The sequence below is a fragment of the Dendrobates tinctorius genome, unplaced genomic scaffold, assembly GCF_039654945.1.
Source record: "Dendrobates tinctorius isolate UK_male_01 unplaced genomic scaffold, ASM3965494v1 ptg000173l, whole genome shotgun sequence".
Lineage (NCBI taxonomy): Eukaryota > Metazoa > Chordata > Amphibia > Anura > Dendrobatidae > Dendrobates > Dendrobates tinctorius.
The window spans coordinates 7,579,107-7,597,463 of record NW_027361840.1 but is presented as its reverse complement, the minus strand read 5'-3'; the positions used below and the strand labels follow the sequence as shown (position 1 = coordinate 7,597,463).

Below are 18,357 nucleotides of genomic sequence, written 5' to 3'. Positions count from 1 at the left end.
GTCTCCACCATTTTATATAATTTTTTTGTATTTCAAAGTTTTAGAAATAAAATAGATGTTTATGAGAAGAGACGGACGGGAGACTGATGGGCAGAAGAGGCCGCACAATGGGGAGTAATGGCCTCGGAGACATGCAGACGAGGCCCCTGTGCAAGAACAACATAAAGCAGGTGAAAGAAGTGCTGAACACGTCACCAGTTATCTTAATAAATGTATTTCTAGAGGCGCTACTGACACTGACCTCAGCCCTCAAAAGGAAAAAACAGTATTTCAATTTCAGCAGAACCAGAACTGTCAGGAATCCCATAATCATAACAGCACGCTCACCATCAACCTCCATGTCCTATATGCACGCTCACCATCAACCTCCATGTCCTGTATGCACGCTCACCATCAACCTCCATGTCCTGTATGCACGCTCACCATCAACCTCCATGTCCTGTATGCACGCTCACCAACAACCTCCATGTCCTGTATGCACGCTCACCATCAACCTCCATGGCCTGTGTGCACGCTCACCATCAACCTCCATGGCCTGTATGCATGCACACCATCAACCTCCATGGCCTGTATGCACGCTCACCACGCAAGACTATTGCTGAACAAAAAGCATATTCATGCACGTTTAACCTTTGCTCAACAACATTTAGACAAGCCTGTGACATACTAGAGAATATAGTCTGGTTAGATGAAACTAAAATTTAACTCTTTAGATGCCATAATACTCCCGATGTTTGTAGGCCAAAAGGCACTGCATATCTCTCCAAAAACACTATACCTACAGTGAAGTGTGGAGGTGGGAGCATCACAGTGTGGGGCTGTTTTTCAGCATACGGTACTTCATGTAATTGAAGGAAGAATGAATGGAAAAATGTACCAAGAAATTCCTGATAAAAATCTGCTGCCATCTATCAGGATTCACAAGGACAGGGGTGTATTCCTCTGACTTGTTCCAATGTGCAACAATACTACATTATTTATTCAAGTGTTTGCAATAGGGATGAGCGAGCACTATAAATGCTCGGGAGCTCGTTTTGAATAACGAGTATAATGGGAGTCAATAGGAAATCCGAGCAGTTTTCCTGCAGACCCCACAAGGACGTCTGGGGGCAGTGAAAATGCTCAAATGGATGGAAAAAGTGCTAAAAGCAAGGAGAAGAGAATGGGGAAGATCCCGGAGAAAACATCTGTGACCCCAGATTGCTGCTGAGGACAATGGGGTCACACTTGTACTCCACTTTAAGGACTGACAATAAAACATTCAAAATCAACGAGAAATTGGAGTTTACAGGAAAAAACTGTTAAGAAACATTCTCTCCTGTATAATGACTTGTATATAAGGATACATTTAAAAAGGATTTTAAAAAAATTTAATTTAAGCAAAACAAAGTTTAATTTTTATTACATTTTTATTTTGCTTAAATTATATATATTTTTTTTAAACTTGGAAATTTCAGTGTATATTATAAAGGAAGCAAGAACTGCCAAAAATGTGATTGATGGAAGAGGGACTCCGATAGTGTCACGACCCAACAGTGGTCGGTCCAGCGGGCGGCCCAACAACACCAACAACGGGGATGGAAAAAGAGAGAGGAAGGCCCTTAACAATAGGGAACGAGGGATCGGGCATCTCCTAACTCAGCCTGTGCCTATCCCTGAGCTTCCCTAACGCCCTATGCGGGTCTGTTATGAACGAGTCACCATAGGAGGCAAAAACAGAAATGCTAGCTAAGTCCAGAAAACCAGAGAAGTTGGCAGCTATCGGATTGCAGACCCCTGAACCTATCAACCACAACTAGCAGTAGACGTGGGGGGTTCCTACGGTGCCTAGACCCCTCGATCACAGCCGGAGAACTACATAGCCTAAAGACAGAAAGGGAAATCTTAACTGCCCTAGAGCAGACCCCAAAGCAATAGGCAGCCCCCAACATATAATGATGGTGAAGCAAGAAGAAAAAACACTAACACAGATAGAAAGATAGGCTGAGCAAATGATGGGGCCCAAGCTAACTAGATAGGACAGGATAGAAAAGCTGCTGTCTGCAATCCGCCAAAAACCCTATCAAAACAAGAGCCAACAGACTGACAGGGAAATAGGCCCTGAAGACGCTAGGCTTCAAAAAGACTATGTCAGTACTCAGGTATTTTCTGAAGACAGAGCAAAAGACACAAAGGAATTCAGCTCACCACAGCAGGGAATGGCAGAATCCAGAAAAGCAAGGCAAAATAAAACCAAAACACAAATGCAAAAAGCAAGGCAGAAAACTTAGCTTTTGAGGAGCAGGAATCAGACTGGTCTCCTAGAATCCCTCAGAGAAATCACCAGCGAGGAAGAAGGGCGTCGGCTGCCTTATATCCAGTCAGCAATCCCCGTCGCCCAGTCATCCTCCACCAGCTCAGGTGTTTGATAATCAGCCTCACTACCTTCCCTCACCAGAAGAGGGAGTTCATCAGACCTCAATGGTGAAGGGGAAAATGAACTCACAACATGGGTCCTTCCCCCCGCCGCCGTCACTAATAGAATAATGAAAAAAAAAAGAGCAACAAGACAAAGCTAGGCACAAAAGCAATGAGAAATTTGGCCCAAGGATGAGATTTGACTCTGATTGGTCTTTTATTCGTTATTTTTGTGAAAATCCACTGGAGTAAGATGCACCAAATGCATTTAACACTTGTTCCATAAAACCGCCTCCATTACGTGCTGCCTGCGCTGCAAACTAGGATTTATTCCGGTTTAAAGGGGATTTCCACGGTCAAGTTTGGTAAAAAAATGTGAAGTCCCCTAGATGCTGCCATCTCTCCAAAACTACATCTACTATGGCCACTGAGTTATGATGGAAAAGCAAATGCACCCAGCTTAGCACGAAACTGGGGTGCAACCAGACTGCCAACATTTTCCCTCCAGAGATCTGGGGTGCAGGCGTCATTTATTTCCCAAGTTACAGAACTTTGCTCAATAATGAAGCTTTACCAACTACACCATATTTTGTGTGTGTGGGCGGGGGGTGCTGCGTCTGTGCTTCTAGCCCCTAGGAGCCATGGGATCAGGGCGACTCCAGTCCTGCACTCAGGAGACATCTTTGTTCCCTTCTTGTTTGTTACCATTTTTAATATTTTCATAATTTCATTCTCCATCCACTTGATGAAAACCATTAAGTCTATTTTATACATGTCCGCTCGGTTTTTTTTTAATGTTTTTTATGTTCCACATTGTGGGTGTGGTTTTGGGTTTCCGGATATTTTCAGCTGATTCATCACGTGGGACTTTCCACAGTCCCCACTGGAATGATTTTAGGATAGCGCTGAGAATTTTTTAGGCTCAAATTTTGCAACATTTTATCAGAACAAAAAGGTGCAAACAGGTAAAACAAATAAAAAATAACATTTATAATTTATAAACGATTTTCAAAAATTTTGAGCAACAAACAAAAACCACAATATAAAAAGAAAAGGGACTTAAAAAAAAACCACAACTGATGAATCGAGCTCTTGATTATTTTACTCCACCTTTTTTTTGAGACTTTATAGAGCAAAATAAGTTGCATTTGCCGCTAAAATGTTGCAAAATTTGATGCAAAAAAATTTGCAGTTGTGTAAGAAGATATTCCGGGGGGCACTGTGCAAAAGAAAAAAAAAATCACAATTGATGAATCGGCCGAAATCTGAAAAACACAAACCTGATTCACTATGATGAATGTAAAAAAAACCCCCCAGAAATGCTGATCACATAAAATATACAAAAATGAAATAAGGCATAAATAAAAAAGAATAAGGTAATAAAGAAAAACAAGCAAAAAAAAAAAAACTATATGGATGTAACCGTAAGTCCGCCGGAGGGTCCCCATGTACGGGGCGGGCTCAGGCCGCTGCTGTTTATTAGAGATGAGCAAACATGGAATTAAATTTTACTAAAACTTTGACATATTTTTTTTTATTATTTTACATTTATTATGGTCACGTGAGAATAATATGGGCCAATAAATTCATGGAGAGTAACTTATCCGCTTATAAAAAGACACACAAACAGGCGAATATGAATTTTCCCTGATCTCTACTGTTTATCCATATAATCTGCAACATGCAGAACAAGGGAAGAAACCTGAGGAAGCGGCACATGAAACGTGCGTCGGGGTGCTTGTCAGGGGCGTGGGAAGCCACCGCTCAAGAACACTAAAGTTTTTCTACCTGCAACTAATAAATTTTATTTTGTGATTTATTTTTGGTTTATTTAGTGTTCAGTGTGAACGCTGCTCTGTATGACACATCTTCGTATCTGACGGTTGACTCATTGCTATACGTGCACTTTATTGATATCAATTATATATTTCACTCATCTTTTTCCATCGTATTTAATTATTTTTATGTTTCATATATAAATTAATTATGGAACTATTCATCCCTATTTTGTATAATTTTTCATTGCACATTAAATATTTGTTTTTCTATCTTCTATATTAGTTGCACACAGTCCTGGTTTAGTTTCTGCATCATTTATTATTAATTGTGGTGTTGATTTCCTGTGATCGTTAACCCTATACCACCCACGTGTCCCTGTAATTCTGATTCTAGTCTCTTTCAATAAAATCATGAATATTGTATTACATTGGTTTACAGTTTGATTTATTATTTACTGAGGTATTTGGGATTTTCAAGTTCTCTGAGGGGACTAAAAAAATAATTGAAAACTTAGAATAGTTTTTAAAAATTTCTTTAAAAAAATGGCCTAAAGTTCAAATCCTGCTTTTTTGTTCATGAAAAATAAAGAAAAAAAATCGTGCTTGGTATCACGACAACTGCAAAAGTCACCTATCATCATCAGATAATTTAACCAATGCGGTAAATGCTGTACACTGAAAAATTGGAATGCTAGAATAGGAAATTTTCAGTGGTGGCACCTCTGGGGTCTACTGGAAAGTTGCAGAACTTCTCATTAAGTGAGGACTGCGTTTTAATTGGAGAAGTTTTGCTCCAGTTTGATAACTTCTCGTTATGTGAGGACTTCTGTTATATTTAGGTAACCGCGGATGATAGCTGGAAAATAGGCTAGGCAATCAGATAACCAGAAAGGTTGGTAATTAAGCAGATTGCAGAGCCCTAAACTGACAACACAACTAGAATTAGCCGTGGGACGTACCTACGATGCCCTAGACGCCTCGGCACAGCCAAAGAATTAACTAAGCCTAAAGCAAGAAAAGGGAAAGCTAAACTGCCCCAGAGTAGACCCCCAAAGGAAAAGGAATAGATAGCCCCCCCATACATATATTGACGGTGAGACAAGATGAGGCACAAACACAGGTAGAAAATAGAGTAAGCAAATGATGGGGCCCAAACTGTCTAGATAGAACAGGACAGGAAAGATACTGCCTGCAATCACGCAAAAACCCTACAAAATCCAACACATCTTATATGCGAAAATAATGAGGCCACACGATCTCTCCCCCACTAGATCAGAATTCTAGTGTGAACTGGAAGCAAAACAAAAGATACTGATATAACAGGGGACTAGCAATACTGAACACACTGACCTGAGCTGTGGCATATGGCACGGGGTCCAGCACAGGTCCCAGCAGGGAACAAGGCTGAACCACACCAGCAAAGCAGAAATCAGAGAAAGGCAAAAACTGGATCAAATGCAAAAAGATTCCAGCAAACAAATAACTTATCTGAATGATGCAGGACCAAGAAGTCAGGCAGACTTCCAAATGCACATGAAGAAATCAAATCACCAGCAAAAGGTTGCTCACTTAAATCTTCCCAGTCTGTAACACCTGACCTCCAATCATCCTCTTCAGGTGATTGACTTTTGTCAACCCGACCAGCTCCATTACCCACAGTAACCACCAGAGGGAGCCCAAACTCAGAAGCCAGGTCAAAAGTGTTCACAACAGACTTCGCTATTGTTGAAGTTTTGCTCCAGATTAATAAATTCTCGTTACGTGAGGACTTTGCTATTGTTGGAGAAATTTTGGTGAAGAAGTTTTGCTCAAGTTTGATAACTGCTCGTCCCCTGGAGTCGGTAGCTCGGTCCTGTACGCAGGATTCTGTCAGTCTGGATTTTCTCTGTAATTGGTCGTCCTGAGCTTCACCTTACCTTTCATCTTGTGTAATTCTCCAGATCTGGAGATGAAGCTAAATCCTTACAGAGCCTCAGGCGGCTAATAAATATTACATGACAGGGGCAGCAGAGTAAAGTCCCATCATAACAGACAGGTCGTGGCTTCCAGCATCTGCTCGCTGCTCCCTGAATTATTCATATGTTTCCACAGGTTAATGACACTTTACAGGTGACAAGTCAATCACCGGCATCAATCTGGGGCCGGAAATAGTGATCAAAGTGGAAAATCGCCTGTAATGACGCGCTGTCAGCCCATACTCACCGCAGCTCTCTCACAGCGATGACTGTCACTCAATGTCAAGCACCATGACCATGTGCGTCATAAAGAAGTGCCGGGGCCCCTGGGGGCAGGAACCGGGGCCTCAGGGAATGATAGAACAGAGGATTCAGAGGGGATGTGACTGTCGAACTTGGGTTCGTAACAGAGAGTTCTTGAACCAAAAGTTATTTCTGTCTTGATAATGTTCGCATACAAATGTCGCAGAGCTGAAAGTGGAGGCAAGACGGGCTGAGCGGAAACTCACATACGGCAAACATGATACTTATGTGATGCAGAATTGTATCCAGATGCCCTTGTGATCTGGTGCTGATCTGGTGATAAATCTGCTCTATGTGCTCCACAGAATTGATATTATTGCTTCTCCATCTGTTACAGGCCATTTATAACTCCGCTGCCCCCTAATAATACAGAGGGGTCCTCCAGCCATGGTGCACTGGAGAAAAGCTTCAAAAGCGAGTGATAGCCCTTTTGAACCCTCTTCGAAAGCTGCTCTGGCGCCTCTAGTTCTTCCTGACTTCTAACCATTCTCTATGTGACCTCTCGTAGTTACTCAAACCTCCATCCATCGACCATGTGATAGAAGCATCAATGACCAGAGATGGTGAGAAATTATTGAAGTGACCTTTTCTTTGGTCATAGATCTTTCGTGTTGTGACTAGAGTTGAGCGAAACGGGTCGAAAAAATTCAAAAGTCGCCGACTTTTGGCAAAGTCGGGTTTCATGAAACGAAACCCGACCCTAGGATGAGGTCGGCCACGAGGTCGGCGACTTACGCGCCAAAGTCGCGTTTCAAAAGTTTGTTTTGCGCTCTTTTTCAGCCAATCAGGATCCACGGACACTGTGGGCAACGTGATGACCTAGGCACGGGTCACCACCATCTTTCAGAAGGGCATGCAAGTGATTGGCTTGCTTTGGTGGGCGTCACAGGGGGTATAAAAGGGCGTGCACGCCGACCTCCATCTTACTTCTGCCGATCTTAGTATAGGGAGAGGTTGCTGCTGATTCTGTAGGGAGAGCGTTAGGCAGGGAAGAAGACAAAAAAACTGCTTCTGCTGCTAGCGATTTGGCCTGCACAACACACAAGTCACTGTGTGTGCAGTGCAAGGGGAGGCTATATAGTGGTGTATCAGTGGTGTTGGTTGTTGGGCTGCCTTTTAAGGCTTCCTGACACGCTGGCATTGCTGTTTACCCACTGCTCCGCAAACTGCTTTTTTAAAAGCAATCCAATCTCCCTTATCCTCTAGTCACTTTTGTCACAGCTGTGCCATCGAGCGTGTCACATAGCGCTCAGATATCAGTGGGCCTCACACAATCCACAAGTGTCCAGTGTCCAAAAGTGTGCGCAGAGATTCAAAATCTCCATTATCCTCTCGTCACTTTGGTCACAGGCAGCTGTGCCATCGAGTGTGTCACATAGCGCTCAGATATCAGTGGGCCTCACACAATCCACAAGTGTCCAGTGTCCAAAAGTGTGCGCAGAGATTCAAAATCTCCATTATCCTCTCGTCACTTTGGTCACAGGCAGCTGTGCCATCGAGCCTGTCACATAGCGCTCAGATATCAGTGGGCCTCACACAATCCACAAGTGTCCAGTGTCCAAAAGTTTGCGCAGAGATTCAAAATCTCCATTATCCTCTCGTCACTTTGGTCACAGGCAGCTGTGCCATCGAGCGTGTCACATAGCGCTCAGATATCAGTGGGCCTCACACAATCCACAAGTGTCCAGTGTCCAAAAGTTTGCGCAGAGATTCAAAATCTCCATTATCCTCTCGTCACTTTGGTCACAGGCAGCTGTGCCATCGAGCGTGTCACATAGCGCTCAGATATCAGTGGGCCTCACACAATCCACAAGTGTCCAGTGTCCAAAAGTGTGCGCAGAGATTCAAAATCTCCATTATCCTCTCGTCACTTTGGTCACAGGCAGCTGTGCCATCGAGCGTGTCACATAGCGCTCAGATATCAGTGGGCCTCACACAATCCACAAGTGTCCAGTGTCCAAAAGTGTGCGCAGAGATTCAAAATCTCCATTATCCTCTCGTCACTTTGGTCACAGGCAGCTGTGCCATTGAGCGTGTCACATAGCGCTCAGATATCAGTGGGCCTCACACAATCCACAAGTGTCCAGTGTCCAAAAGTTTGCGCAGAGATTCAAAATCTCCATTATCCTCTCGTCACTTTGGTCACAGGCAGCTGTGCCATCGAGCGTGTCACATAGCGCTCAGATATCAGTGGGCCTCACACAATCCACAAGTGTCCAGTGTCCAAAAGTGTGCGCAGAGATTCAAAATCTCCATTATCCTCTCGTCACTTTGGTCACAGGCAGCTGTGCCATCGAGCGTGTCACATAGCGCTCAGATATCAGTGGGCCTCACACAATCCACAAGTGTCCAGTGTCCAAAAGTGTGCGCAGAGATTCAAAATCTCCATTATCCTCTCGTCACTTTGGTCACAGGCAGCTGTGCCATCGAGCGTGTCACATAGCGCTCAGATATCAGTGGGCCTCACACAATCCACAAGTGTCCAGTGTCCAAAAGTTTGCGCAGAGATTCAAAATCTCCATTATCCTCTCGTCACTTTGGTCACAGGCAGCTGTGCCATCGAGCGTGTCACATAGCGCTCAGATATCAGTGGGCCTCACACAATCCACAAGTGTCCAGTGTCCAAAAGTGTGCGCAGAGATTCAAAATCTCCATTATCCTCTCGTCACTTTGGTCACAGGCAGCTGTGCCATCGAGCGTGTCACATAGCGCTCAGATATCAGTGGGCCTCACACAATCCACAAGTGTCCAGTGTCCAAAAGTGTGCGCAGAGATTCAAAATCTCCATTATCCTCTCGTCACTTTGGTCACAGGCAGCTGTGCCATCGAGCCTGTCACATAGCGCTCAGATATCAGTGGGCCTCACACAATCCAAAAGTGTCCACTGTCCACAAGTGTGTGCAGAAATTCTAAATCTCCCCTGTCCTATAGACACCTTGTACCTTGTTTTACATTACTATATAGTTTGTTGGATTTTGTCTACATTTCTACCAAAAATGAGGAAGGCTGGTGGAAGAGGCCGTGGAATTGGGCGGGGGTTGGCAGCTGGTAATGATGGTGTTGGTGGTGGATCTGATGGTAGTGGCAAGAGCAAAATAGGACCGAATGCTGGAGGTGCTGACCCTGCGTCATCGTCTGTCTACATAAGGCCTCGAACGCTTAGTTTTCTAGGAGTTGGCAAACCGCTTTTAAAGGCAGAGCATCAGGAAAAAGTTTTGTCTTACATTGCTGACTCAGCCTCCAGCTCTATCGCCTCCTCTTCTTCAGTTGTAAAAAGTAAAAGCACTGAGTCGTCATTGGAGGCTCATGTTCATGAACCACACCTTTCCTTGTGTCCTTCACCCCAACCAAGATTGAAGGATGACGCAGGCCATACTACTGATTACTCCATGGAGCTGTTTTCACATACCATGCCTGGATTATCAAGTCAAATGGTGAATTACCCAGGCCAAGATGAATCTGACATGGAGTGCACTGATGCACAGCCGCTGATAGATGATTCTGCTGGTACATTCACTCAGAGCACTACATTGTCCTCGCAGTGTACAGAGCCAGATTTTGAACCTGATGAGACTCAGGTGCCCCTTCCCGCACACTATACCACCATACACGGTGACACAGAGAAAGGTGCACATGACATAGAAGAGGAGGTGATGGATGACCCAGTTGTTGACCCAGATTGGCATCCATTGGGGGAAGAGGGTGCTGCTTCCAATAGCTCAGATGAGGAGCATCCACAGCAGACATCGACATCGCAACAGCTGTTATCTGGCAGGCCCGGAGCACTCCAAAGACAGGTTCCAAACATCAAAAGAGTTGCTGGACAGCTTGTCCAGAGGGTCAAAAGATCACAGCGTGCTAGGCCACAAAATGTCTGCCAAAGTAGGAAGAGTGCAGTGTGGCACTTTTTTGAACAAAATCCTCATGATCAGGCCAAGGTTATCTGTAAGAAGTGCGCAAAGATCTTTAGCCGAGGGAAAAATCTGAAAAATTTGAATACCAGTTGCATGCTTAGACATTTAACCAGCGTGCACTTGCAAGCGTGGACACAACACCAAACCTCAAGTGCCACATGTGCAACTGATCACAACGAAGGTAGTCAGCAACGCTACATTGTTTCCCCCACTGTAAGCCCACCGGTTAGCACAGCAGCAAATGTTGAGGTGTCGTTGCAAGGCCACAGCAGTCAGGGAATCCCACTGTTATATCAACGAAAGACTGATTCTAGGCCATCAGAAAGAACACCAACTCCATCACCATCATCAACCCTCTCTCAGTCCGCCCTGTCCACCGCTACTTCCACCATATGCAGCTCTCAAGTCCAGCTCACCCTCCCAGACACTATAAGTAGGTCAAGAAAGTACTCAGTCTCTCATCCGCGTACACTGGGTTTGAACGCCCACATTGCCAAACTAATCTCGTTTGAGATGATGCCCTTTCGGTTGGTGGAAAGCACAGCTTTCCGCGAACTCATGGCCTATGCAGTACCACGCTATGACCTACCCAGTCGCCACTTCTTCTCTCGCAAAGCCATCCCAGCCCTCCACCATCATGTGAAAGACCGCATTGTCCATGCACTCAAGCAGTCAGTGAGCGGAAAGGTGCACCTCACAACTGATGCATGGTCCAGTCGGCATGGCCAGGGCCGTTACGTGTCCATCACTGTGCACTGGGTTAATGTGGTGGATGCAGGGTCCACAGAGGACAGCGGTGGTGGGACAGGGCTGCCTAGCCCACGGTATAGGAAACAGTTGGCTGTAGGCGTTCGACCCTCCTCCTCCTCCTCCTCCTCCAGAAGCGAAAGCTCGTCCACAGAGCGCAGTCGTATGAGCACTCCATCTGCAGCTGCCACTGTTGCACATGATGTGTCCCCCTATCGAGCAGCTAGTGGAAAGCGTCAGCAGGCTGTGTTGCAGATGATGTGTTTGGGCGACAGACACACCGCTGAGGTGCTGGCCGAGTACTTGAAGCGACAAACTGAGTCATGGCTGGGCAGTGTACATCTTGAGGCAGGCAAGGTAGTTAGTGATAACGGCCGTAATTTTGTGGCAGCCATAGCCCTTTCAAAACTCAGCCACATACCTTGCTTGGCTCACACCTTGAACCTGGTGGTGCAGTGCTTCCTCAAAAATTATCCGGAGTTAACAGCCCTGCTCCAGAAGGTGCGAAGACTGTGCACGCACATCCGCCGGTCGCCTGTACACTCCACTCGTATGCAGAAGCTGCAGCGATTGCTCCACCTTCCCAACCACCGCCTCATTATCGACATTGCAACAAGGTGGAACTCCACCCTGCACATGGTGGAGCGGCTGTGCGAGCAGAGGCAGGCCATAATGCATTTGTGGGAGGATACACGGCCAGGCACTTTGAGAGCAGACATGGAGTTGACAGGCGTGCAGTGGTCGAAGCTGAAAGACCTTTGTAAAGTCCTTCAGTGTTTTGAGGAATGCACACGGCTGGTAAGCGCAGACGACGCCATCCTAAGCATGAGCATCCCACTTATGCGTCTGCTCATGCAAACTTTGACGCACCTTAAGGAGCAGGCGTCTGCAGCCAATGTTGATGAGGAGGAAGAAGAGGAGGGAATCCTTGATGACATTCAGCCATTGTCTGCTCAGGGACCTCTCCTGGACGAGGTGGAGGAAGAAGAGGAGGAGGAGGAGGATGATGGGGATGATTACTTAGGGGAGGAGGATGTATCTCGTGGGGCAAGTGAAAATGTTGGCGTGGCAAGGTCTGGTACAGGGTTTGTGCGTGACTGGAGGGATGTGGATTTGCCAGAAAGTGCTCCTCCACCCAGCACTCGCAGTGCATCATTGACACCGGGAACATTGGCCCACATGTCAGATTATGCCTTGCGGATCCTAAAAAGGGACCCCCGCATTGCCAAAATGATGAACGATGACGACTACTGGTTGGCCAGCATCCTGGATCCACGCTATAAAGGCAAATTACAAAACATCATGCCACAGGAGAACCTTGACCTAATATTGGCTAATAAACAAGCAACTCTGGTAAATCGGTTGCTTGAGGCATTCCCAGCACACAGCAGCGGTGATGGTTCTCACACGAGCCGTACGGGCCGGGGGCAGCTTGGCAGAGGTGTTCGTGGTGCACACAGCAGAAGTGGCGTTGGAGACAGGGGTTTCATGACAATGTTGTGGACTGATTTTTCAAATACCGCTCACACAACTGGTAATACTGCATCGATGGAAAGTGATAGGAGACAGCAGTTGTCAACTATGGTTACAAACTACTTTTCCTCCCATATCGATGTTCTCCCACACAGGTCATTCCCCTTTGACTATTGGGCTGCTAAACTGGACACCTGGCCTGAATTGGCCCAATATGCCTTACAGGAGCTCGCTTGCCCAGCTGCAAGTGTGCTATCGGAAAGAGTCTTCAGTGCAGCTGGATCAATCCTGACAGAAAAAAGGACCCGTCTGTCAACCCAAAATGTGGATGATCTAACCTTCATTAAAATGAACCATGCATGGGTTTCCAAGGATTTTGTCCCACCTTCCCCTGATGACACATAGGGTGACAGAAAAATGGCTTGCTTTGGTCCACCTCTTCCTGGTACTTCACCTATTTCGCCTTTTGCATCAGCTGAATGTCCGACATCAACATATGCCACTTTCTAAAACTCCCTAACTGTGCTGCCTCCCCCCCCATGGCCGGGGTCACCACCTAGCGCACGACACCGTGCGAGTGCCGTTGCCCTGGACAGGTGGGTAGGCCGACTCTTGGGCGCGGGCACTGGCACAGGGTCCCTCATAGTGCAATCAAGTGTCTCTGACGGTGGTGCACACCCGCCGTCAGACACACCGCTGTACTATGAGGGGCCCAGTGCCAGTACCGACGCCCACGAGTGGGCCCCCCTTGCTTGGGCAGGGCCCCAGCATTTGCAATCTTTACCTCTCCCTGCTCCTCCGCTGTGTAATCTGGGCCGTCAAATCCATACTGTGCCTAACACCGTCTGAGCCTGCCTCCTGAGACATATATTTTGAATGTGTACGCTATCCATACATGTTATCCGGGGATACGGTACCCTTTCTAACCTTTGTGCAATCACGTGCAATCCATACTGTGCCTGACACCGTCTGAACCTGCCTCCTGAGACATATATTTTGAATGTGTACGCTATCCATACATGTTATCCAGGGATACGGTACCCTTTCTAACCTTTGTGCAATCACGTGCAATCCATACTGGGCCTGACACCGTCTGAGACTGCCTCCTGAGACATATATTTTGAATGTGTACGCTATCCATACATGTTATCCAGGGATACGGTACCCTTTCTAACCTTTGTGCAATCACGTGCAATCCATACTGGGCGTGAGAATGGCTGGCGAGCTGTTAAGCAAGCTACAGCACCTGTCCAGACAAGTACAGGGATTCCCTAGCGAGGAGACTTATTTGATTGTTTTCAATGTTGGGACAGCAATTTTTGGGGAGCACTATACTCTGGAGAATGATAGATGGGGCCCACCATACACTGGAACATTCCAAAGGTGGACATCAGACACTGGAGCAGCATTTACAGGGCCCATTATACACTAGAGCATTAGAAATGGGGCTCATTATGTTTGGAGCATTATTTGGGCCCATAAGACAGTGGAGCTTCATCCATGGGGACCAACATATACTGTAGCATTATGTGGAGCTCATCATATACTGTTTCAAACATTATATGGGACCAATGATTCTGTATGGAGAAATAGATGGGCCTCGTCATGAGATGTAAAAAGTGAGGTATTTTTCATTGTACTATACCGCTATTTCTCTGCCGTATCGGAGCATGATGAGTTGTGGTATGTGTTAAAGGGGCGCTCTTTCGCCCAGGGCACATGAAAACCTGCAGCCAGCCCTCCCCCCCCACAACTTTAGCCAAATAACCCCCATTTTTCAGTGCGTAACTTATATTATGAAGTTAATTAAGGTTGACAAGCTTAAGTAAGAAGAATTGATGCTTTTGGCATTCAAATGGGCACTGTAGGTGTGTTTCCTGTCCTCCTCTCACTGCCGACTTTTATTCCCCATTGACTTACATTGGGTTTCGTGTTTCGGGACGACCCCGACTTTTCCCTATAATCGGACGATCTTGCTCGACCCGACTTTTGGAAAAGTCGGGTTTCACGAAACGAAACGCGACCCTAAAAAACCAAAAGTCGCTCAACTCTAGTTGTGACCATAGTGCAGATCACATTTGGTGGAGGATGCGGGCACAGGATATAAGATAGAAATAAAATCATTCATTGTGTATTAAAACATTATGCAAATTTCTAATATCTTCTAATATCCTCTGTGATTCAGTTTCATAACATCTGTAAAGGGTTGTGTGGGACTTTAACACTGATGGCCTATCCTTAGGAGAGATCATCAGTGTCTGATCGGTGGGCACCTCCATCCCTCTGATCAGCTGTTCCTGGTGTCAGCAGTAACGGAGCTCCTCCAACTGCCTAGTGGCCGCGGCCGGGCGCTGCACAGTCACCCCCTATTCAAATCAATAGGGGACTGACGTGCAGTACCCAGCTGTGCCCATCGGAGCTGAGCTGTGTAGCTCCATAACTGAGCGGCTCTAGCTGACACCGATAACCCCGGGGTGCCAGGTGTATGCTCAAGAATTAATACAGCACAAAGGGTCAGCAGCGCTCACCTGCTCTGGTCTCCGAACTAATGCCCTCAGGATGCAGCAAACCCATGTGGTAAAGATGGCGGCAACACAGGTGCACAATACTGATGAGACCACCACTCCCAACCTCCCAATACATGGAGGGGTGATCGCTCCGTATATGATTGCACAGAAGAGGCTTGTACCGGGCGCTGGTCACACACAGGTAGTGCACCTGTGTTGCCGCCATCTTTATCACATGGGTTTGCTGCATCCTGAGGGTATTAGTTCGGAGACCTGGACAGGTGAACACTGCTGACCCTTTGTGCTTTATTAATTCTTGCAATTTTGGAGGATTTTTAGTCCTCTTTATGCCTTTTTGTAGTTTTTTGATCTCCTGTTTACTCCTCCAATCTTAAGTCATTACGGGGGCAAACTGGAGACTGTGAGCCCCAATGGGGACAGGGATGGCAATGACTAAACTGCTGAATAAATGATGATGTGATGGATGTAGAGATCCTGGAGGTTTCTGCTTCTCCGCTGAGTCATCTCCAGCCTGAAGTAAAGGACCAGTCAACTATATTCACGGGACCCCAGACCTGACCATAAGCGATAGAGACCACTATATATCCTACATTATACCAAGCGACCTGCCCCACACAGAGCTCGGACGCCTCCGCTGATCCCAGACACTCGCACTCCATTCAGATGGATCTCTGCAGATGAGGAATGATTCGCTACCTTATAGGGAATGTGTCACTAAATCTGTGCTGAGCGGTGACTGGGGCTGCACCTCTGTGACTTGGGCCATGCCGGCTGCATCTCTGTGACTGGGACTGCAACTCTGACACTGAGGCCGCACCTCTGTGACTGAATCCGCACCTCTGTATCTGGGGCCGAGACAGCCGCACCTCTGTAACTGGGGCCGCACCTCTGTGACTGAATCCGCACCTCTGTGACTGAATCCGCACCTCTGTATCTGGGGCCGAGACAGCCGCACCTCTGTAACTGGGGCTGCATCTCTGTGACTGGGGCTGCACCTCTGTGACTGGGGCTGCACCTCTGTAACTGGGGCCGCTTCTCTGTGACTAGGACTGCAACTCTGAGACTGAGGCCGCACCTCTGTGACTGAATCCGCACCTCTGTAACTGGGGCCGAGACAGCCGCACCTCTGTAACTGGGGCCACGCCAGCCACACCTCTGTGACTGAGGCCACCCCAGCTGCACCTCTGTGTCTTGGGCCACGCCGGCCACACCTCTGAGACTGGGGCCACACCTCTGTGACTGAGTCCGCACCTCTGTAACTGGGGCCGAGACAGCCACACCTCTGTAACTGGGGCCGAGACCGCCACACCTCTGTAACTGGGGCCGAGACAGCCACACCTCTGTAACTGGGGCCGCACCTCTGTAACTGGGGCCACATCAGCTGCACCTCTGTAACTGGGGCCGCACCTCTGTGACTGGGGCCACACCTCTGTGACTGGGGCCACGCCGGACACACCTCTGAGACTGAAAACCAGAGGCTTCCAGGAGGAATAAAGTGCATTTTTTCCCATTAGCCTGCTTCACAATGAATCTAGTGTGCAGATTACCCCATATCTGCAGGTTAATAGCGTTTTTTTACATGACTGGTTCCCCTTAACGGAGAACTTCCATATGTGGTAGGAACCATATAATTAGGGCCCATCTGTCGTCTCCTGTCCCCTCCTTGCCCTGACACCGCGCTCACCATATTATCTGCTCCCACACCTGGATGGCGGGCAGTGCAGGGATGTGGGAGAGGCGGTGTCATTTATACATTGGGCACTCTGGAGATTTACTGCTTTTGTTTTGTGTGGACCCCATCTGGTCTTCAGTCCAGGGCGTTCACCCATGAGGCCGGACCATGTGAGACCACATCACTGACCTCCGGGACACACGCATGCCCAGAAACCATTGTCTCCCCTCCATAGAGGTCAATGGCTTTCTGTATGGGAATGCTTCTTACCCAAAGGTGGTCCACTGCTGCCCCCGAAAATACCACTGCGCCCCATCCCTAGGCTTCTCCATCCATACAGTCACGCATGTTATTATCGCTCATTGATGGACACCATGACCCTATCCATGTGTTATGAGTCTGACCGTCATCTACAGACCCTGACTGGCATGAAAGCCGCGCTGATCTCTAACACATTGCTCTTCAGGAGTTTCCGAACTACAACTCCCAGCATCCCCTGAATATATGCTGGGAGCTGTAATCCCATAAAACCTGAGGAGCCATTCAATAGGGATGCACTGTGCTGTAGGTGTCAGTATTCACTGTGATCTGGAATTCTGTTCATGAACCAGAGAGCACAGGATGAACAGCGTGGAACTGTGGGAGGACAAAGACTATAGACGGTCATAAAGCAGAATGAATGCTATGTGTATGGGGTCCTAGAAGATGAAGGGACTTACTGTGATGGAGGACAGGTCCAGCTCGGGCTCCTTGGGCGGTTCTGGCGGCGGTGGCTTTGGAGCGGCCTTGGGTTCCTCTTTCTTGGGTTCCTCTTTCTTGGGCTCGGGTTTCTTGGGAGGCATGATGGCTGTGAGATGATCTGGATGGAGGTGACAAGTGAGGACGGAGGTGGCCGGAGAGGTCTTTATGGAGCTCCCTCCCCTCCTGATGAGAAGGGTGGCAGCTATATATGGAGAAAACTCTCGCTCGATGCTATTTGGAGCAGGTGGAGTGGCCTTTGTTACAGCGGAGAGGCCACAGCCACCTTGGAAAAACACAATGGCACCTTCTGCCCCAGCGTCTACTGTGGACATTGTGAAGAATGCAATCCGCTCATTCTGCACCAGGAGGAGCAGGATGAACATTAGGTCCTACAAAAGATTCACGTTCTACAAATTCACGTTATCTGCTTCAAAGGGAACATGAACCTTCCCCAACCGTGGAAATATCTCCTGAAAGAGAAAACTACATAATGCACATTGTCATCTTCCTATACAATGGGGGAAAAAATCTAAAAAAATAAATAAATAATAAAAGTTACTAAAAGCCACAAAGGCAAAATGCAAATCTATATCTGGGAACATATTTAGACAAATATTTCTATTATATTTTTTTCCCAGATTATTACAGTTTTATTAGTCTTTTTATCGTATGGATGATTCAACAAATTATTCTTTTTTGTTTTCCATAAGATCATTTCAATATAAAATCATATTAAATTTCAGCTTTTAAAGGGAATCTGTCAGGCAAGTTTTTGCTATCCCACCTGAGAGCGGCATGATAAAGGGGTAGAGACCCTTATGCCAGTGATGTGTCACTTACTGGGCTGCA

The 18,357-nt window shown here is 46.9% G+C and overlaps 1 protein-coding gene across 1 annotated transcript in view; it reads right to left on the bottom strand.

The window, feature by feature from the left end:
- The window catches only part of MYL3 (myosin light chain 3), a 44,426-nt gene extending 26,800 nt beyond the window's left edge, over positions 1-17,626 (bottom strand). The window contains exon 1 of the mRNA XM_073551149.1: positions 17,487-17,626. Coding sequence (XP_073407250.1) covers positions 17,487-17,609 — 123 coding nt within the window. The 5' untranslated portion in view covers positions 17,610-17,626. The remainder of the gene's footprint in view (positions 1-17,486) is intronic.
- Between the last annotated feature and the right edge of the window lie 731 nt (positions 17,627-18,357).